The 23129-nt window shown below is 39.8% G+C and overlaps 1 protein-coding gene across 8 annotated transcripts in view; it reads right to left on the bottom strand.

Moving 5' to 3' along the window:
• Ars2 (arsenic resistance protein 2) overlaps nt 1-23129 on the bottom strand; it is a 179576-nt gene that overhangs the window by 104285 nt on the left and 52162 nt on the right. For 7 of the 8 annotated variants that reach the window (XM_067106971.1, XM_067106975.1, XM_067106973.1 and 4 more), the window contains exons 6-7: nt 9173-9239; nt 8331-8554 (exon numbers count right to left, since the gene is read on the bottom strand). In XM_067106971.1, coding sequence (XP_066963072.1) covers nt 8331-8554; nt 9173-9239 — 291 coding nt within the window. Of the gene's footprint in view, nt 1-8330; nt 8555-9172; nt 9240-9571; nt 9781-23129 lie in introns of those variants that run through there. The other variant, XM_067106976.1, reaches the window with a different exon arrangement.

Here is a 23129-nt window from a genome sequence, read left to right as displayed (position 1 = left end):
AGAGCTACCTCCCTAAGCAAGTCTTTAACATGGATGAGACAGGTCTCTTTTGGAAGAGGATGCCTTCTCGAACATTCCTCTTCAAGGATGAAGTGAAGAGGGCAGGCTTCAAGGCCCACAAGGACCATGTCACACTCATCATGTGTGGCAATGCTGCAGGCTTTATGATTAAGCCAGGCCTTATTTATAAGGCCAAAAATCCACGGGCCTTAAAAACAAAAAGGCGGTCCCCGGTTACGACGGGGTTCCGTTCTTGCGCCGTCAGAACCATCGTAACATCGCCGAAAAATCATCATAAGAAAACCTTACTTTTAATGCTCTGGGTGCATTGAAAACGATGTAAACTGCATTATTATTGAGTTTTACATAAAAAAACCTTCAAATTATGATTATTCTGCCATTTTGGGGCCTTATTTCTTCCGTCGGATAAGAACATGCGTTGTAAGCAAAATAATTTCTGATGAATATATTTGAAAAGCCTTAAAAACAAAAACCGTCGTAAGGGGGACTGCTGCTCTGCTCCCGTGTATTGGATGAATAACTCTAAGGCCTGGATAACGAAAGCCCTGACCATCGAATGGTTCCTCCATTGCTTCATTCCCCAGATGAAGCTCTATCCGGCTGAGAAGGGACTCCCCTTTAAGGTCCTTCTCTTGATGGACTGTGCAGGAGGCCATGCAAAGAACTTGGAATATGATGGGGTTCAGATCGAGTTTCTGCCATCTAACACCACATCTTTAATCCAGCCGATGGATCAAGGTGTTATTTGTGCCTTTAAGGCACTCTACACGTGTTCAACGATGGAGGGCCTCATCGCTGCACTTGACGATGATACCGAAGACTTCAGTGTGAAAAAGTACTGGCGTAACTACAACATTGCGTCATGCTTGCGTAATATCCAGCGAGCATTGAAGGACATGAAAACCGAGACCATAAATGCTGCCTGGAAGAAATTATGGCCTGATGTGGTTCATGATTGTAAAGGCTTCAGTCCTGACGAAATTCATCACTTGGCGGCGCAGAAGGTGGTGAAGTTGGCTAATATCATCAACGATGAAGGATTCATCGACATGACGGAAGATGACGTCAACGGTCTTATCGATGCCCACTCGGACCCACTGACAGATGAAGACCTCGTTGAGATGACGAAGTCTGCGAGTGAAGAAGAAAGCCAAGAAGAGGAAGACGAAAACGTTGAAGAGCATGGCCTTACCCTGGAGAACCTGCAACAATTGTGCAACAAGGCAAGGGCAATGCAACAATTTGCACAAGAAATCGATGACAACATGGTTCGAGCTGTCGAGTTTAGGAACCGTGTTGACGGGGTTATGTCCTTGTACAAGGGCATTTTACAGCAGAAGAAAAGACGACGACAACTACTACCAATCACCATGTTCTTCAAGGTAAAAACCCCAGCTACACCATCAGTGCCTCTGAGTGAACCTGAAGCATCTACGAGTGAAGTGGGAGCCTCTTCACCGCCACCACGAGCTTCTTCGCCTCTTTCGGAAGAAAATGGTGACGATCCAGCGCCGATATCTGATGATGAGGCGCTTCCTGAACTGATGTAAAGGCCTCATTATACCTGTGCAGTAACACCATCATCGTCATCAATTAATCATCACATTCATCGAACTGCACAGGTACCTCATCATTGTCATCATCATTTTCATCGTCGTCATCGTCACCTCAAGATATTACACTACTGTCATTGGTGAGTGTTGAACGTCTCGTATGAGAGAGTGAGTGAATGTACAATAATTAAGGTTTTATAATTACAGTACAGTAATGTACATCTCATATGAGAGGGAGAGAGAGAGAGAGAGAGAGTGAATGTATGTACAAGGTTTTATAATTATTGTACTGTACAGTACAGTAAATATATTTAAGTACAATATGGTACTGTAAATAGTACACCTGTACAGTACATTTATTCACTTTATACTTACCTCGCTTATGTAATGTTGCTCATACATGGGTGTTTTATATATATAATCCCCCCTAGGGAGGGGCCAATGCTACTTCGCGGAATTTCACCTTTCGCGGGGGGGTTCTGGTCCCCATTATCCGTGATAGAAGAGGGATCACTGTACCTTCAACTATCATCGTGGAGAGAGAGAGAGAGAGAGAGAGAGAGAGAGAGAGAGAGAGAGAGAGAGAGAGAGAGAGAGAGAGAGAGAGAGAGAGAGAGAAACTAAAATACATATGCACATTAAAAATATTTAATATTATGTACGTAAACCATATGGGTACTGTACTCATCAGTGATCAATGTTGACTGAAGATGATGATGATGAATTATGAATTAGCTGTGCAGTCCAATGAATGACAATGAAGACATGACTGAACAGCAAACCAAAGGAGTTTCATCTCCTCTGGGGCCTATCATCATCTGCAGCTTCTTGGCTTTCCTCAGAATTTTGTACAGACCTTGAAATTCTTCAAAATCCTACTCTGTCGGGGGGATAGAGAGTACATAAACGAGGGCGGAGAGTTCTTCTCCACCAAATGCCATCACAAGGATTCTACCCTCTTCATATGCCCTCTTGATGAAGGAGATGGCACTTACTGTCAAGCCATAAAGGGTTGCTACTTCTCCATGACTTTTGCCTTCTCTTAACATTACAGTAATGTCTGCCTTCTCCTCAATGGTCATAATCTTCCTCTGGCACTTAGGCTCTTGTACAGATGCTGTAGACTAAGCAGGGCGTTTAGGAGGCATCATAGGGCACGATTCAAAGAGATACGCCAAGTCCGCACTGATACGTATGTACACAACATATGAGCTCTAGAGGCACACACATTGAACTGAGAAGCTGGGCAGAGATGCTAGGTCATTTATCCTGGGTAGTGTGCATAACAACATTGATATTCTGCACATACTGTACATTTTATTGATATTTTGCTGTGTTGTAATTAGATTTTGAAATGATATTAATGTGTTTCAGGATGAGTAGAGCATATCTAAAATACATAGGTAGTTTGTAGAACGAGGGGACTATGTTTATGTCTGCGGAATTGTCAGTCATTCTATTTTCATGTTATATTTCTGTGATTAAATGAATTTTTATAAAAAAAAAAAAAAAGTTACTATTTTTCAAATATTATAGTACAGGCAGTCCCTGGTTATCGGTGGGCTTGGTTACTGGTGGTCTGGTTTTTTGGTGCTTGTCTAGTGGTGAAAATCAGCTATTTTCAGGGCAAATATGTGCCGATTTCCACTTATCAACACCGACACATACCTAACAGAGGCGCCAATAACCAAAAATCAGCGATTTTCGCTTATTGTCACGCCGTCGGAACAGAACCCCCACCGATAACCAGGGACTGCCCGTACTGTAGTATATTAATGTAAACAGCAAAATATCAATAAATGTACTTTTTTTTTCTTGAGAAATGTTCTACCCCATCCAAGCAAAACACAAACCTCTAGCAAAGGAAAATGCATCTTGGGACATGATGCTGATACTGTATACCCAGGCGCAATGATACTCAACATGCAATTGGCTGTTGTTTGTAAAGCAGCCAATCCAGGAGTCCCATTCGTTTTCCTTGGAGCCCACTGGCAGTATCCTTGGTGCTGATTGGCTAGGTACCCCCGTCGTTCAAAAGTTTCGTTGTTTTGCCGTGTACTTTCCATATCTTTGTTTGCAATATCAATATCTAATTGTGCCCTAAGATGCCTCCTAAATGCCCTGCTCCTTCTAAGGCTTCTGGCAAACAGCCTTAGCACAAGGAGGTGGTCATAACACTCAAGAAGGTTAAACTTCTGGATAAGTTAAAAAAAAAAAAGGCAAGAGTTGTGCAGCTGTAGCCTGCCATACTGGCGTGAATTAGAGTACTGTACACTACATCAAGAAGAAAGAAGCGGAGATAAGAAAGGCTGTGAGTGCTAGCTTCTTTGGTAGTGTAAAAAGTTTCAACAGTGCATGATAAAACAATTATTAAGATGGAATCGGCACTGGCATATTGGATAAAGGGCTGCCGTAAGAAGAACATCACCCTCAACACCAATATTACTCGCAAAAAGGCACAATTACTGTGCCAGCTGTTTTTGACTGTTAGGGAAGGCAGCAATGTAGGGGAAGTAGACTTCCCAGGCTTGGACAAACCTGAGGAAGAAGAAGAAGAGGAAGAGCACAAGCAGGACCATTGTCAGGTCCTCAAGGTTTTCAGGCTAGCAAGGGGTGGTTCCATTGCTTTCAGAGACAGTTCCAACTCAAGAATGTTTCTCTGCATGGGGAAGCAGCATCGGCAGTCAAGGAAGCAGCCACGAAATATCCCGAGAATTTCAAGAAAATCATCAGGGACAAGGGCTACCATCCAGAAAAGGTGTTCAATATGGATGAGACAGGCTTGTTCTAGAGGATGCCTTCCCAGACATACCTTATGAAGGACAAAGCCAGAGCCTTCAGGTTCAAGCCCCAGAAGGATAGGGTTACCCTCATAATATAAGGCAATGCTGCTGGCTTCAAAGCCCTGGGCCCTCAAGAATAAGAACAAGGCATTGCTGCCTGTGTTTTCCATGCACAACACCAAGTCCTTACGGATCACTGGTTCATTCAGAACTTCATCCCTTAAGTTAAACAATACCTCAGCAACTTGTGCATGGAGTTCAAGGTGTTACTGATTAAGGATACTGCTGGTGGCCACCCTGTGGATCTTTATTACAACGGAGTCCAGCTCGAGTTCCTCCCTGCCAACACCACCTCTCTCCTCCAGCCTATGGACCAGGCACTCTACTACCAGAACCCCCTCGAGCACCTTGTAAATGCAATGGACACTGACAGTGAATTTATGCTGAAGGATTACTGGCATAAATTCAAGATTGCCATTTGTCTGACCGTTATCAACCGATTGATGTTGAAGGACATGAAGGAGACCTGCTGGAAGAATTTGTGGCCAGAGTCTGTGCATGATTATAAGGGGTTCTTTCCTGAAGAAATTCAACAATTGCCCATTGATAAGGCAGAAGGAGATGTAACTCCTCTGCTTTGCTATGCAGTCATATTTTCATCATCATTCATCGGACTCCACAGCTAATTCATCATCATCATCATCTTTAATCAACATTCATCATCACTGGTGAGTACCTGTATGATTTATGTAACCTTATTATTACAGGTAGTACAGTATTATTATTTAATATTTAATCTTATTGTTAGTACAGTATTATTATTTAATATTTAATCTTATTGTTACTGTATTAATCTTATTACTATTATTAAAGGTACTGTACATTATTATTATTACTCAATCTTATTAATATTTGAAAATTAGTACATACAGGTACTGTATTTATTATCAATTGTCAAATATAAGGGAGCCTATAGAAATGCCAATTTGTGAAAATGAAGCCTATATTTCAGAGACCTAACTGTCTCTCTCCTCAGGCAGAGTGAATGGGAAAAAGTTACAGAAAAATGGTATTTATACCAGAAGATCCATAGGTCTGCCATTAAGTCACTCCAGTAGCCAATTTCTCTTTAATCTTCTTAATCGCTGGTTGGAGGAAGATTTTATCTATAATATCTGAATCCCAGGCACCTCTTGAGAGATTCATTGCATTTCTTTGTTTAATCAAGGCTGATTCCACCATCTGGCTTTTGAACTGCCAATTGCTGCTATAAATTATACGAGACATATTCCAGTTTATTCTGTGGTTATGGTTATTTATGTAGTTAAAAATGGATGAGCTCTGCTGTCCGTACCTAACTGAATGTTTATGCTGTATTAATCTTTGGGGGTGTAATTTTGCCTGTGAAGCCAATATAAGATTGGTCACACTCGAGGAAAGGGATTTCGTAAACTCCTGTGTTTTTGGGGACTGGTTTTTGTTGGACGTTAATCAGGGATTTGGCTAAGGTATTTGGATAGGTAAAATCAAAAGGGTTAGAGTTTCCAAGTGTCTATGTCAACATCTTAATCCTGTCCAGGTGTGGGATTTTCACTTTATTGTTGGGTGTGTCTCTGGTCTGGTTATGGGGGGACGGTAGTAAATAGTGTTTGCTTTGTGGATCGATTACTGACCATTTAATTGAGCTCAGCCATTTTTAACCACATAAATAACCATAACCACAGAATAAACTGGAATATGTCTCATATAATTTATAGCAGCAATTGTCAGTTCAAAAGCCAGATGGTGGAATCACCTGATTAAACAAAGAAATGCAATGAATCTCTCAAGAGGCACCTAGGATTCAGATATTATAGAGAAAATCTTCCTCCAACCAGCGATTAAGATTAAAGAGAAATTGTCAACTGGAGTGACTTAACGGCTGACCTATGGATCTTCTGGTATAAATACCGCTTTCTGTAACTTTTTCTCATTCGCTCTTTGCCTGAGGAGAGAGACAGTTTGGTCTCTGAAATACTGCCTTTATTTTCCACATTTTGGCATTTATATAGGCTCCCTTATATTTTGATGGAATTCTGTTTTAATAAAATATGTCACAGTCATTATTACCTGTATGTATTATTACGGGTACAGTACAGTACTATTATTACTGTATTATTTAATCTTATTTAAACTTATTATTACTAACTATAATCTTATTAACTTAATATCATTTGAAAATTAGTGCTGTAAATCATTATTTTATCCTAAGAAATCTATGCGTACATACCATACAGTATTTATTTATGAATACTGTATATGAAAATACAGAATATTGCTCTACGAAAAAATCCACAAATAAGCAAGTTTTTCCGCAAATAATTTAGAGACAGGTTCCACCAAAATTTTGTGAATAGGTGAAGCTGCGAATTCAGAACCGTGAATAGATGGGGATCTACTGTAGTACTGTAAGGATGTGCATACTTAACCCTTTAACGCCGAAGCCCTAATTACAAAAATGTCTCCTGTATGCCGGCAGCGTTCGGTGAGTTAGCGCCGAAGTGGAAAAAAAGTTTTTTTCAAAAAATCACAGAACGCTTAGTTTTTAAGATTAAGAGTTCATTTTTGGCTTATTTTTTTTGTCATTGCCTGAAGTTTAGTATGCAACCATCAGAAATGAAAAAATATCATTATCATGTATAAATATTGGAATATATGACAGCAAAAAAAAAAAAAAAAAAAAAAAAAAAAAAAAAAACTCGTATATAATTGTATACAAATTGCGCTGTAAGCAAAACGGTTAAAGCTAATGAGTTAATTTTTTTAGTTGTATTGTACACTAAATTGCAATGATTTTGGTATATAACAAATTTTAAAACGATCAAAGCAACACAGAGAAAATATTATCACAAAATGATCCATGAATTCGTAACGCCAGGGACGTAAAAAATGTTTTCAAAAATTCACCAAAAATCGAAATATTGTGCTAGAGACTTCCCATTTGTTGAAAAATGAAGCTAATTGATTGAATATTACTAGACTGTAAGTATTTTAGCTTACAATTGCAGTTTTCGACCATTTCGGTCGAGTTAAAGTTGACCGAATGTCGAATTTTTTCTATTTATCGTGATTTATATGAAAATATTTCAAAACTGATAAAAGCTACAACCATGAGTTATTTTCTGTTGTATTGTACATGAAATTGTGCCCATTTTCATATATAAAACTTTATGTAACGACTAATATAAAATGGTGCAAATATTACGACAACGAGACGAAAGAATTTCTGAGATGTTCGGCCGAGTTACCGCGCAGACGTAACATTTTCATATATAAAAGTTTATGTAATGGCTAATATAGAGCAGTGCAAAAATTACGACAAAATGACGAAAGAATTTATGAAATTTTCGGCTGAGTTACCGCCCATGCGTAAGAAAAAGTTTTTTTCAAAAATTCATCATAAATCGAAATAATGTGCTAGAGACTTCCAATTTGTTGCAAAATGAAGGTACATGATTGAATATTACTAGAATGTAAGAGTTTTAGCTTACAATTGCGTTTTTCGACCATTTCAGTCGAGTCAAAGTTGACCGAAGGTTGAAATTTTTTGTAGTCGACGTGACGGCGATCGTCCACTCGGCACCCAACAGACAATTTTAGTCGACGTATGATACGTCCAATAGGCATTTAAGGGTTAATCAACAGTGACTGATTATTACCACAATCATGTAAAAACGAAATAATTTTTAAACTAACAAATATAACAAATGAGATTCCTCAATAATAAAACTTAAATAATCAAGCAAGTCTCCCTAATACAGCCATTATCATAACTGAATCACTTCAACATTTAAAATTTTAACAATTTTCTTGGTAGATAGTTATGACTGGCAACAAGTGCTTTTCAAAAAAAAAAAACACACACACACACACACATTATGAAAAAGAAAACTTTCAAATGAGAGAGACAGAGTAGTTCATCATTTCAACTTACTCCTCCCCTAAAATAAATGGCTTCTTTTCTTCTTCAGCAATCTGAGGTTTGACGTCTTCTTCTGGGACTTGGTCCAACACTTGAAGGTCCAAATCTGTTCCACCCTCCAGCTTGATAACGACAGAATCCAAGAGCTTCAAGAGTTCCTCTGACTGGTCAGCATCAACTGTTATGTTTTCCATTCTCCCTGCACTGTACAGTTCCACAAAAGTAGACACTCGCCACTGAAACAGAATGTGTACATTTTGTATTTTTCTTTTTCAAATTTAAGGATTTGATATGAGACCTTGACAACTTCAAACTTCAAACCTGACATTGCTCCAAATTTTAACTTTTGTCTACTAAACATATCCTTCAGGCAAGGCCTTTTAGTCTGGAAATGTGGCTGGTTTTCTATTTTGAAAATTATGAAATAGCACAATTCATACTTACCTGACAATCTACAAAAAATGAATATATGAAAACATATATTTCACTGTAAAAAGTCCTTACCACTATCCTCCATATTCTTATGATACAGCTCTTTTACACACCATTACATTAGCCTAAGCCTCACTCACTCAAGACTGGTGACAAAGCTATATTAACCTGGATGTTAATTTTTCTATATATTTAACCTTAATGAACCACTCTATGAGGGGAAATTTCTTCCCCTATAACAGTTCAGACTTACAGACACAAAAATGTAATAGTATTGGAGAATGAATTAATAATAAAAAACTGTAACAATGCAAAATCTTTTGTTTTTTTTCTCACACATATCCTATTCTTAAGGAATCTTTCCAAATAAATTGTTCAATTATGAACAACAATAATAATAACAATCAGAATAACTTAAATACCTTTAGATTTGATAACTGCTCCTCTCTGCGCTTCACACACTCTTCAGGATGGTACTTGGCCTTGAACCTGAGCATACATCAAAAGTGTTAGTCTTCACTGCACTGTACTAAGACTGCATTGTTGGTCTTAATAAAGAGCATTTACCTCACCTGATAATGCATGTAGACATCTGTATTCTTTACGTGAGCCACAGTATACTAAAGAGTTAATTAAGAGTACAAATACAGTATAATTGAAAATAAAATAAAGATGATGAAAAAAATATAAAACCTACGAAAAAATTAACAGCAGGTTGACTAATTCTTCATGTCCTCGTTGATGATCTCTTGCGTTATATTCACATCTTTTAGATGACGATAATTCATAATAAATGTTACCATTTGGCAAAGTAATCTCACCTGCCAGGTCGGTTAATTGGCACCTTTACCACACAGGCTCCAAAGGAAGAGTGTCGTTGCGATCGACAGGTCATTGTGCGACCCCCTAACTAACCTATACATTTATATCGCATCACTATCACTGCATTGCGCGCAGTGACCCTACATAACCGCAAATGTGAGCAGAGACCGGTGTGATATTTTCACCAGATCACGAAATTTCATGTAGGCTTGTCTGCAGTAGATGGAAGATGCTGGAAAACAACTATTATGGGGCAAAAGGTTAGATTAGAAATGCAGGAAGCCTCTGAAGAGGCTTCCCACCTAGTTGCATGATTTATTACTGCTAGAGATACACATTTACTAGTACATTTCTATCTTTTCTGATATTATTAAATGAAAAGGTCAAAAGTATTGAACAATCTAATACTGTAATTGAATGCTTTCCATGTAGTGATCCTATTCTGCACTGACTAGTTTGAAACAAAACTATTCATTCTAGAAAAAATGTTGTTTATCCTAACCTAAATATAAGGCCTATTTATAAAAAATTAGTAATAAAAAAAAAGTTAAATAAATTGCATGTTATTATCTAGGCTACATCACTAACTCATAAACAAATGTACAAAGCCACCTTAGTAGCTATTTACATAAGCCATGAATTTCATGAATAATACCTTACTCTAATAATGTTTTGTTGGAGGCACAACCTTCTGGCAATGGCTTTTGATACCAGTTCTTTGTGAAAAGACTTCCATGGACATGAATATGTATATCTTGGCAACTTTAGCTTCTATAAACTTTTGTAGACAAATAGTGCAAGCTTAAGTTTCCAGTTAACACCACTGCACCTATCTTAATAAAATCATGGAAACCTAAGTACATGAAAAACTTTCAAGTAAAACACTGTAACAATTACAAATATTCCAAACAAGGATGATGGCAGTTTTTGTTCTGATTCAAGCTGCTCTATTCCTATATTCACTAATCAACAACTTAAATTAGTACCATACCCAGGGCATATAAGCCGCCTTGAAATGTGTGAGTACACTGACTTTGCCTAATCTGTCTATACCATAGTAATCTGAGGAAGATTACTTCATTATAATGTTACAATAATACATGCATAGGAATGTGCTCTCAACACAGTGAAACTATCTGATCATGTCATTTCTGTTGTTCAACAGAGAGAGAGAGAGAGAGAGAGAGAGAGAGAGAGAGAGAGAGAGAGAGAGAGAGAGAGAGAGAGAGAGAGAGAGAGAGAGAGTCATTTCTGTTCTGTTGTTCAAAAGAGAGAGAGAGAGAGAGAGAGAGAGAGAGAGAGAGAGAGAGAGAGAGAGAGAGAGAGAGAGAGAGAGAGCTAGCATTTATGTGACTATGCATTTAAAATTATGGAAAGGACTTCACCCCAAAAATAAACTGCACTTTCTCAAATACTGTAAGCAAAGGTAACAAAATGAAAACTGTAGAAATTTCAGATGACACTTATGTTCAATGTGATGATGTTTGGAAAAGTAATTACTGTATGATGCTGTTTAAATTTTACCAACTATGTATGGTGGTTAGTTGGTCCAGAACACTTCACTCATTGTGTAATGATTTACATTTAAGTGTTACTGTTTTTAATGTCAGCAACTCATTTAGGATTTTAGAAGTAACTTTTGATAAGAAATTGACTTCTGAAAAGTACACATATAATATTGCCTCCTTCGTTTCTTAAAAATTTAGTATCTTGCGGAAATGTTCTTGAATGCTGAGTGATAAATCTACTATTACTAAGAGTTTGACCTCTTTTCTTCTTTCTTGTCTGGAGCACTGTTCTCCAGTGTCATCTTTGGTACAGACTTGCATCTCAAACTCTTGGATAGTTATGTCACCAGTCATGCTTAATTTGCCAACTCTTAAAAGCTGACTTGTGGCAAAGATGTAAAGTAAGCTCATTATATTTTTTGCATAAAATGCACTGCAATGAAAAATGTCCTCTGCACTCGTCTTCACCTGACCTAGCTTCTTTTGCTAGCAATACTAGGCAGGCTGCTACTGCAAATAATGTCTTGTTTTCTATCATCAGGTTTAATACTACGTACTCTGTTTACCAAGAATTTTATTGTTTCTATAAATAAAATGTGGATTAGTTGCCTAGTGCAGTTGTGGAATCTTCTGACCTCCGAATGTTTAAGCAAGGAGCAAGCTTATACCTGCTTTATGACATCTCCTGAATTAGGTATATCAGCCTTATTTCCATAACCTCATATCTACTTATCACCTTTTTTCCTATAACTTGTTTCTCTATAGGCTGATTTTGACTTTGGAGGCCTCTTGGGTTTATAGTCCATTGAAAGAAAAAGGCTACTTACAAAAAATTAATTTTCCTCAGTCCACAAATAACCATACGCAAAATACTGTACAATACTGTCATCACTAACACTGGTATCCAAAAAAAGGCAATGCAATGTATTAATAATGTTTTAAAAGCCTCTTAATAATTATGGACTTTTATTAACCTCTGAATTTCTGAATACCACTGATAAAGAAAAAGGCAACAAGAAACAAAAAATTTGGAGAGATCATAAAGAAAAGCTTCAGCAAACATAAAACTGGGTAAGGGACAGGATGTAGAGTTCATAGTTACAGCACTCCTGTGTGGGCTCTGTCATCGTACTGGTGACTGAAAGTAAACTGAGGTTGGATTCCAATATTGGCTTGAAGCATCACATCTAGCTACCTTGGTAGGACAACAATAATTTAGATGGGTGGAAAACATTTAATGCCAGTCCTATGAATTTGGGAGAATCTAAAGGATAAAGCTTCTGGCTTTGATAAATGTGACTATATTTAGAACTAAGCCCTCATAGACCCTTGACTGTATCTGTATACAATACTGTACTGTGGTTTATGGTATTTCAGTCCATACCCGATACTACTTAATTCTGTTGCATTGAGCACAGCACAATAAGTAAAGTCAAGCATGTTTGCTACTTTCTTTGTGAATTTCATCGCACTCCCTTTCTTGCTGTAGTTTACAGGATGGATATGTCCATTTTGGTGAGCAACAGACTATGACTGGTCTTTAAATGATACTGATTTCTCTTCTGGAAAATGTTCCCAGTAAATATACTAATTCATAAAGTTTCCTATGTTCCTGACTATAAGATAATGAACAGACCATGACAGGTCACCAGAGATGATGAATCAAAGGTTTGTGATTTAGAACTTTAGCAGACAAGTTTCCATTCCAATCAAGACAATAAGGGAGATTTAGTGACTGCTTATCAGTGCGTTCAAATATGTTCCCATTATTGAACTATCTCTTTATAATCAAGGATAAACTATGTTAGTGAAGTTCAAAACTGTTGGTAATTTTCTAAGCCTGCTACTGAAATGTGAAAATCCTGACAAAAATATATCACCAAGTAGTGGCCAGTTCTGGAAAAGAGATAACTGTGGATAGTTTAATTTAAACTTCTCTGATAACCACTCTTTACAATTTATGTTTACCTTTTGTCTCTTCGCTTTATTTCTCATTTGACTATCTAAAGGCCACTAGTTGGTAGCATATATACTGGAAATAATCTTTTCTTCACAAGCCCATCAAACATATAAAGCTCAAATCATGGCTGCAATATCCTTAACTATGCCAATTCTATATTTCGCAAGGAGGAAAGAGGTGAAAGGGCCAAGAGCGCCTCTATGCACTTCTGTGGACCACTGGTTGGTAGTAACTCTCAGGCTTATTCCATGATGTGTTTAGGAACGTGTACTTCCATGATACATCATCCTCAGTTTTGCATCCTCATTGTGAAATATACAACTGCTAATTTATTTTCATTTATTTTCTCTCTCTCCCCTGGCTTAGGGATCCTAAGGGTCTCTTATCTTCTCAACCTGGATGTAATTCAAAATAAAATGGTCAGTGATTTCGTGGAAAAGTTAGCAATCAATGCAACCAGGACAGCCACGACAAACTTTGGTGTTTCTGCCTCCAGGCTTCCTACTGCAACTTTCAAGAGCAGTCACCCATCTTTCTCATCTTGAACAAGAAGCCAAGGCGGTCCTTGCTCAATCAACAGCGTGACTATTTGAGAAGATCTAGTACAAATTTGTGACCTGGAGCTGGGCCTGCAGGTCAACTGAAGGAAGTTGAACTAGTCCATTCTAGAAAGGCAATGTATTTGGGAATGGAGACTGACCCAACAGGAACAATGTTTCAGTGTAACTCACTTCTCCAATAAAACTGTGGCAGCCTCTGTTTGGCAACCAGTCCTCGTTGGAGGTGCTGGTTCCCAGGAGCCACTTCATGACGAAATCCATGCCATTTTCTCCCTTTAGGTGCTGATCAACTGCAGTTCTCTTGGCTTTGAGTTCCTAGTGTCCCCTCTTCAAACGTAGCCTACTTTGGCTCAAAGGAGAGGAGCCCTTCTCCTAAGCCACCAAGTGACAAACACATGGTTGAAGGCAGATGGGAAGTGGCACATCAACTTCCTAGATTTGAGGGCAGTGTTCCTGGCCCTTAAGTTGCTTTGTGCCAGTACAGAATATTATAAACAGACTCTGAAGAAAGGTGTGAGCCCTTCCATCAAAGCAGTCAATGGCTCTTAAGTCTTCACAGCATCCATGGATGACCCTAGTTGATCTCTTTACAGTAAGCTAGAACTAAAACCTTCTGGTACATTGCTCGACTCAACCCAATCCAGCAAACCAAAAGTTAATGCTGTACTTCACTCTTGGGATGATCTTTACACTTTTGTAATTCTTCCATTTGGCATCATCAAAGAAGTCCTGGAGAAACTAAGACAAAAGACCCAAGATGTTGCTCACTGCTCTTGCACTGCCTTAGGAGAATTGGTATTACAACTTCAATGCTAGTGGACTATCCCAGATCCATGCTGACAGGGATGCAGCTCATGAAGCAGTGACACTTCTCCACATTCCATGCACCTTGTGCATTCCCGCTTGGTCATCAAGCAAGATCTCAAGTCAAGTTTTCAGAGGCCCCGGTTGTAGCCATTGCCCATTCTAGTCATTCCCTGATCATCAAGCTCTACCTGGTAAAACTGATCTAATTCAAGGGATGAGAATTTCAGGCTCTTATCCATGAATTGGCACAAGAATTTTTTTTTTTTTTTTTAAGAACACTTTCATATTTAAAAAAGGTAATTCTTCAAGCATATCTGGGAATCTTGGAAGGTTGATAATGTGATTTTGTCTGTAGATGAGATAAAGGCCCTGGAAAAGGTTGATTATGTGACTGTCTACGAGATCAGGGCCCTTTCAACTTCCCTGGCTTTCAAAAGGAATACTGAGTTTTGGCCATCATAAACACATGTACAAGCAGATGTACAAACAAACCTGAAAATTTAAACATATGATTTAGCTTGCACACCTGAGCTGGAGCAGCCATTCAAACTCACTGACAAGGTAGCTAAACCCTGCCCATCTGTTGGTCTGCACTCAACAGTGCCTTTTGGCCCAGGTGAAAGATGAGAGGGATGGCTGAAGCGGGCCATTCATGTAAAAAACTTTAGGTTTGTATGTCGGGAAAAATACAAAGTACTTTTAAAATTTGCTATTTGTTTCTACACAAACACAAACCTTTATTCTTTACATAAGAGACTTGCCCATTGCTGGGAAGAAATCTGGGTACTATCTGAACTGACCAGTAGGATTGCCCAACCCCAAATATCACCTTCCTGGTCCAGTGGAAGCAGAGGAAGGGCTCACAGACCTCTAGCATACTGCACATATGGGATGTAGCTTTGCTACTCCTCTGCACTATTGAGTAATGGGTTTCTACATAATTACTCAATCAGGATGTAAGAACCCAGACCGAAGTGTCAGAAACAATAAAAGAGGTGAATACAATCAACGACTTTGCTTTATTGTCTGTCCTCCTCTCACCCACCCAGCTTGTATATGGACCACTACTCTGACTTTCCATTTACTGCAGAGGATGGAAAAGACAGAGAGAGAATTCAGGAGAACCAGCCACTCCTATCCTGTTTGATACCTAGACAGGGTGCTACCTGTCCCAAAGGGAGCTGGGCTTGCTATCCAATCTACTGAGCAGCCACCACTGGTCCAAAGAAAGCGTGTTCAAGGCCAGTGGGCAACTTTCTGCAGGTAAAACATTGTGCAGATAATCAGACATGGTCACCTCTCCACATGTAATAAATGAAAAGCTCTATCTGGGTTGGGACTTGTCCTCAATAGTGGGAGAGACAACACCCATGGATTGACTCACAGAGCCACAAGATATGGTGTTCTCAGATATTACTCCCTTAACTCTGTTAGCACTAACTGAAGGGTTGTCAACATTCCCATTCCCCTAAGATAGTACTGCAGTACCCATACAGGACCCAATAGTATCACATGGATTACTACTAGAAAGTCCTTCAGGGAGGAGGAGAGGGATTCACACTGACAAAATTCAGGACGATTTCAAAAGACAGATCCCACCCTAGCGCCAAACTCGCCTATCCTACATTGATGTCAGGGCTAACAAAAACACACCTACACTGATGTCACGGATAACAAATACACAATCTCCAGAGACAGTTCTGTGTCTGAAAACTCTCGTAAAGTCTCAAACACACTGCAAGATGAACCCTCATAGGTGAACCAGACTTCCAGAGAGAAGTCCGAGTTCCCCAGAATGGAATGATCGCTGAAAACCTTACAGGAGTATAAAATCTTCATCAAAGAGATTTTTATACTTCAAGAGGTGAGATCTACTATGCCTAAGGCTGATCTTTGCCACCAACAGCCAGGACAGAAAGAAACCTTCACATCAAAGATAGGCAAGAAAGCACCATTACCTGGTGAAGAGGAGCTCTGACCAGAGAGAATACCCATCACCACATTCACCACTGGAGACGATCCTTCTTTGATTGATGGCCATTTAGGAAACAGTATCCGAAATCTCCTATGTAGTCTGGAGAGAGAAACCTCTCATCAGAGGAGATGGTGGAAACCCTCCGAGAGTGAGTGTTAGTGCTCTCATGCCACCCTGGAGAGATATCTCCAGATGGTGAGAACGCTGGCACTCACTGTGTGGCTAAACCAATGGTTGTACCAAAAAGGGGAAAACTCTGAACCTCAGACAACAGACCTTAGAGGTCTGGGTATCATTTGGCAGACACCTGGGGACCACCAGTCTGCATGAGAAAAGAATAAATCAACATCTCGTTGATTACGTTGAGACAATGTTGTAAAAACGTAAGAATCGAAATTATCTTACAGGTATCGAAAGATTTCCTCCTGAATACTACTAATCCAGTATGGGAAGAGCTCACTGTTGTGCAAATTGGCAAACAGGTGTAAGCTCTGAATCTGGGAACCCTGACTTAGAACTTCCACGCCATATGAATGTCCAAGGGCCACTCTGATCTCATTAACTCACTCTGATGGATGAGCTGGTGTGCCAGTTCATTCAGAAAACCTCTAGTACACTGCCAAGGTATGCATCCACGCCTAATAGGATGTGCCCAAAAAATGAAAGCACCTCCAAGGAAGAGTGCTTCACAGCACTGCCACTGAGAAGTTTGTCATCAAGCTACAGTCTCAGTCCCAGAGATCTAAACTTCTCTTGACCCCAAACTCGGTGTTGGGGGTAGATGCCTCAGGGACCAGATTCTCTAAGGTCAACAGACGACCCTGAACGAGTGCAATGCCAAGTGGATTGTTCCTGACACAGCAGGAACTAATGCACAACCTACGAGTATGCCGACGCAAGAATTCAACTGACTGATTCTTGCTGCTGACATAATCAGCATACCCAGGTCCTTACAATTCGGGCTTGAATCATTAAGTTCTTCTCGAACTTACTTAATAAAAGAAATTCTGCACGAACAAATGGAGACAGCATAAAAAAAAAAAATACAGAAAGAAAACTTAAAGAACAGTATACCTCAATCTTAGACAATTCGAGTTGCACAAATTCACAGACACGCGAACTTTTCATTGGAACCTAACTAATTGTCATACACGATTTTTTCACAGACACGTGACATTTGCGAATCCTCGAGAAACCCTGCAAAAGTGTTTGTATACATTTTTATGTAATTTATAAGTTTCAAGCTTTTATGTGTAAATTAAATAGTATTAAATAAAAAAAAATAATTTTTCTCTCTCTCTTTTACTGAGAAAAGAGAATTTTTATGGTTACATGTATACATTTATTTGTTTTGCATGATAAATGATTTACCTAATAAGTACTGATTTCCAAATAATAATAAAATTAAATAATAATAACAATATAATATAACTGTAATTAAATAAAAATAAATTATGTAATAACTTTTGAAACAAATATCTAAACCTCTGAACAGAGGGGTGAGGGCAAAGCTAACTGACAATTATTGCCTCTGTCTGTCTCTCTCTCTCTCTCTCTCTTTTCCTTCAAAAATCACAATTTCCAACTTTTGATATCTAACATAAGAATAACTTCTGTTCTCTGTCTGTCTATCTCTCTCTCATGTTATTCTCTGTCTCTGTAATAATTCATAAATAATTTAACTTGATATTTTAAGTAAGGACAACTCCCTCTCTCATTATTCTCTCTGTCTCTGTAATAAATGATAAATAATTTCACTCTCTCAAGTAAGAACAACCCTTATCTCCCATTTTTACAACTTATTATTTCTCTGTATGTCTTTACCTGCACAGCAGATAGTTTAAATTTATCTAATTTTACCTGTATCATCTACGAACTGTAAATGCGGTGTGCAAATACGTTCTAAAACACAGACACAATAACTAAGAGTTATATAGTCCAAATAAAAAACACTGTTTGTTCATGAAAAAGCATTTCAGAACAAAGAGAGAGAGACACAGAATAAAGTTCTTAAAAACGAGGTTGAGAAGACTTCTAAAAACAGATCGTTCAGAAGGGGAGAGAGAGAAATTCTCTTCCAACTCTATTCCTATGTAAACCAATTATTTCTTTTTTTAAGGGTAATATATTAAGCTAACTTTTAAATGAAATTACGGTAACTTTAATTTCATTTAAAAGTTTAATACTTTGGGAGCATGATTAGGGTCATGTTTAGTGCTTAAACTCTAAAAATAAGCATTTTTAGAGACTGCGCCAAACTAACGCAAAAATTCACCTTGAGCGAGGGGTTCTGGAATCTAACCTCGCATAAGTTCAGGGTATGACTGTATTTATATATAGATTCCGAAAAGGACTTGCATTCACTCATCTTGACACACATCACAGTACTAATAAAATTTAAAAAGTATGTGAAGATAAGGGGAATGGTAATCAAGATAAAACTTTAAAATATATTTATACATAACTTGTGAATTATCCTTCAGGGCAGGGGTGCTCATGGCTGGTTTGTAGATGACAGACAGTTCCGTTCAAGGTAAGACAGCAACTCTGTAATATCGGCCTCTGAAGCTTCCAGATGCTACGTAGCCTAAGTCAAACTATTTCTCTCTTGGACTTGAGACACCAATTCTCACCTGCTCAAGCTGGCCAAACTGGTAGAGTCCTGGACCAGTGGTCCAAGAACCCTGACCAGACCAGTCAAGCCTTGCTAACTGGACCAGTACCAGTACCTTAAAGAGCAGAGGACCCAGAGGTAGCGGTTGCACCATGTGCAAAGCATCAGATGCAAAAGTACACACAGTATCTCTAACATGAGCCCTGTCAGTCCTACCTGCAGAAAATGAAAAACCATTGAAAGCCTACTGAGACTTTCTCCAGGGAGAGCCAAATAGTACCCTTTTTTCTTCCCCCTCTTGAAAGTTTAAAAAAGGAAGGTGAGGAGGTGGTGGAAAAACACCCTATCAGAGGCTACTGAGCAACTCAATCTGAAGACTGGGCACGTCGACAGCACACGGACCACAAGACCAGGCCACACAAGCCTCTCTCTCTCTCTCTCTCTATGCAGCCCAAAGAGTCACTGAGCGAAGGGGTGAAGTACACCCATTGTCATGGCAGCTGAGTAATGAAGGACAAGGAACACCAGCACACTGCCCCCCTGAAAACTCAATTCAAAACCAAGAATTTAGGAACCGAAGGATGACAGTGAGAAGAGTCGAATGTTTAAGTATCACCATGGTTGTCCAACAATGAATACACAGAGAACTCCTCTGAACCAATGACAACACAGACCCAATCTCTAGATCAGGTAAATGGGAGCCAAAAATCTGCATGGAAGAGCTGTGCAAATCCCTCCCTATGCAATCCCAAAGGGGTTCCGCCTACCATGGCTGAAAACCAAGAAAAGCAGGGAGAACAATAGAAATTGTTGTGGGATGTAAACCCAGTCCATAGACCAAACGATGAGAGGTGAATGAGCTAAACAGCCCCGTAGTTGTGCTAAGAAAGGGAACTTGCTTCGATGTAAACTCAGAAGTTTACAGAGAGATGAGACAGAGAGAAGCTTGAGTCTAAGAGGATGGCAGATGGCACTCGGCACCAACCCAACCCTAGGAAGCCGCCTAACAAGGCTTCTAATGTGGGGTAGACTCTTCAACTCCAAACCTGCAATCACAGTAAAGGGTTAGGATTGAGGAAACAGAAGATGAAGGTGAACAAGGAAAGGAGAACTACTCTCCATTCATTCACCTTCTGTCAATACTCACTCCATCTGCAGGGCCGGTTGAGTCTAGGAACAGGGAAAACCCAAAACTACAAGAAATAAAAAGCTACAGAGCCTACTTCCTCCAGCAGAATAAAAAGGAAAGCCAAAACAGGAGGATTACCTTATCTACAGAAAACTTAACTTGCACATTCCTTCAAGTGGCCTGGTCTACATACCTGAATTGTAAATCTATTTATAATAAAAATCAGAAAACAGCACAGCTACTGTGAACAATACCCCCAGAAGCTGCCACATTTCCAATGAAAACGAATATTCATCCTTGCCAAGAAAACTGAAGCAGAATTCCTTGCTAGCCTGCTTAACTGACAGAAGGATTTTAACATGTATTATAATACAGACACAGCTGAAAACCAAAGGAAAGGGCACACTTAAGTTCATTTAAGAAAAGTATGAACAGCAGAGTCAGGCTTAAGCCGCTAAGTTTCCAACAAAAACAAGTATTCATCCTTGAGTGGAAAGCTGAACCCGAAATCCTTCCTAGCATGCACAACTAACCAATGGGTTTGTACTATAATAGAAAGACACTGTCAAAAACCAACGACAGAAAGAAAAGACTCACGTTTAATCATGGAAAGTTTCAACATCAAAGTCAGGTAGAGTCAAGAGACATATCTGAGCTGGACAGCAGCTGGAAGCAAAATGGGGCAAAGACAGACAGGAGGCGGGGTTTCCATCTCCCTGTACCGGTAATTGACTACCTTGTCAATAATTCTGAATGGCCATTCCAGCTAATGTTTGCAAGCTATATCCCATGTAAAGAATGGAAGTTTGTATTTGCATAGGAACAAATATCTTTTGCTAATGGACTTCAGTCCTGGGTAGGTGATGTTATATTTAAAGACCTGCATTGCTGCTATTGCTTAAGGATTCTTGACATCAATAGATGGTCCTATTTTTGTTTTTGCACATTCTTCATTAGCACTGTGAAAAGTAAAAAGTCCTGCTGTTACCTTGAATCTTTCAAAATGATATTTTAATGATAAAATAAAGTTTGTTCATACTTACCTGGCAGATATATATACAGCTGTATTCTCCAAGTCCCACAGAATTCCAAAACTCACGGCACACGCAGTGGGCCAGGTGGTTAATACCCATTCCCGCCGCTGGGAGGCGGTATCAGAACCATTCCCATTTTCTATTCAGATTTTCTAGTGCCACTGTCTCCTGAGGGGAGGAGGGTGGGCACTATGATTATATATATCTGCCAGGTAAGTATGAACAAACTTTATTTTATCATTAAAATATCATTTTGTTCATGCAACTTACCTGTCAGCTGAATCCCACCATTGGAGGTGGGAAGAGACAGAATAGGATTTAGGAAACAAATATATGCAGGCGATTGACGCCTTGGTTCCTTACTTGTTAGCATAGCTGACTTCGTGATTACAGTCACCGAAGCCTGCTTCTGCTTTACTACAGTCTCCAGCAAGGTAGTGACCTATATAGCTGGTGAGTTCTAGATGATCTGTCCACGGGGGCATGACCACAATGGGACTAGATCATAAGACCAACTTACAGCTTTCGACATGCCCTCTCCCTGGTCCTGGGAGTCCGACAGAGGTCCAGGCCTATGTTAGCATAGCTGACTTCGTGATTACTGTCACCCAAGCCTGCTTCTGCTTTACTAGAGTCTCCAGCAAGGTAGTGACCTATATAGCTGGTGAGTTCTAGATGATCTGTCCACGGGGGCGTGACCACAATGGGACTAGATCATAAGGCCATACTGTGAGGGCAAAAGGAGCAACGACCAACCACCTGACCTAGAGCGTCAACAGGTCCTGCCGAAGGGACACCAGATCGGGGAAGCCTCCGTAACCCCTCTTTACGGCTTTCGACATGCCCTCCCTGGTCCTGGGAGTCCGACAGAGGTCCAGGCCTAGGCGTTATGGGACGGATCTGACGTAAAAAACAAAAATCAAGATTAAAATATACTTCCTAACCTCTAAAGGATAGGATGAGAATCGCTCCTGCCCGCAACACTGTGTCTGCAGAAGCGACAACAGGTCCTGCCGAAGGGACGCCAGATCGGTGGGAAGCCCCGTAACCCTCCTGTGGCTTTCGACTTGCCCTCTCCTGGTCCTGGGAGTCCGACAGAGGTCCAGGCCTAGAAGTGTTATGGGGCCGATCTGGAGTGCGGAACGTATGGTCCTAGCGAATAGCAGTCTCGTATGTCGCCTTCACGTCCCGCAAGTAATGTGAAGCTTAACACCGACTTGCTTCGCCAGAAGGTGGTACCCAGAAGATCGCAAAGGGACATGTTCTTCTGGAAAGCCACCGAGGTTGCAATGGCTCTAACTCGTGAGCCTTAACTTCAAAAGACTCAAGTCACTGTCTTGAACGCCGGAAAGTTCGTCTAAAATGGTGCTTCTAAAAAAAGCACGCCAGTGCATTCTTAGAAAGAGGTAAATCCGCCTCTTGACAGAGCACCACAGACTGTCCAAGGACCTCGGACTTTCCCAAGTCTTCTGCAAATAAAATTTGAGAGCCCTGACAGGACACATGACTCTTTCTGGTTCATGTCCGAGAATTTCCGTCATACCCTTAATCTCGAAGGTCCTGGGCCAAGGGGTAGACGGGTTCTCGCTTTTAGCAAGAACATACGGCTTAGAGAACATACTGCATTATGGCCTCTAAAACCTACATGATTATTGATAGCTCGAAGTTCACTAACTCTCTTTGCCGTAGGCAGAGCAGTTAGGAAAAAAAAAAAAAACCTTCCTTGTCACATTCTTGAGACGCCGAAAAAAGAGGCTCAAGGTATTTGACATAAAAAATTTAGGACGACATCCAGGTTCCAGGGAGGCGCCCTGGAATGAGGTACCTTGACAGTCTCAAAGGATCTCAAGAGATCGTGAAGATCCTTGTTGTCGGCCCGATAGTCTGAATGCAGTTAGACTCAGAGCGGGGAAGTTTTGAGGTACCTTTCGAAATGGGGCTGCCTGAGCAGATCTACCAAGGACGCCCCC

Source organism: Macrobrachium rosenbergii, chromosome 7, assembly GCF_040412425.1.
Source record: "Macrobrachium rosenbergii isolate ZJJX-2024 chromosome 7, ASM4041242v1, whole genome shotgun sequence".
NCBI lineage: Eukaryota > Metazoa > Arthropoda > Malacostraca > Decapoda > Palaemonidae > Macrobrachium > Macrobrachium rosenbergii.
Note: the sequence above shows the minus strand (reverse complement) of the source record. Positions and strands in the feature narration are given on the sequence as shown.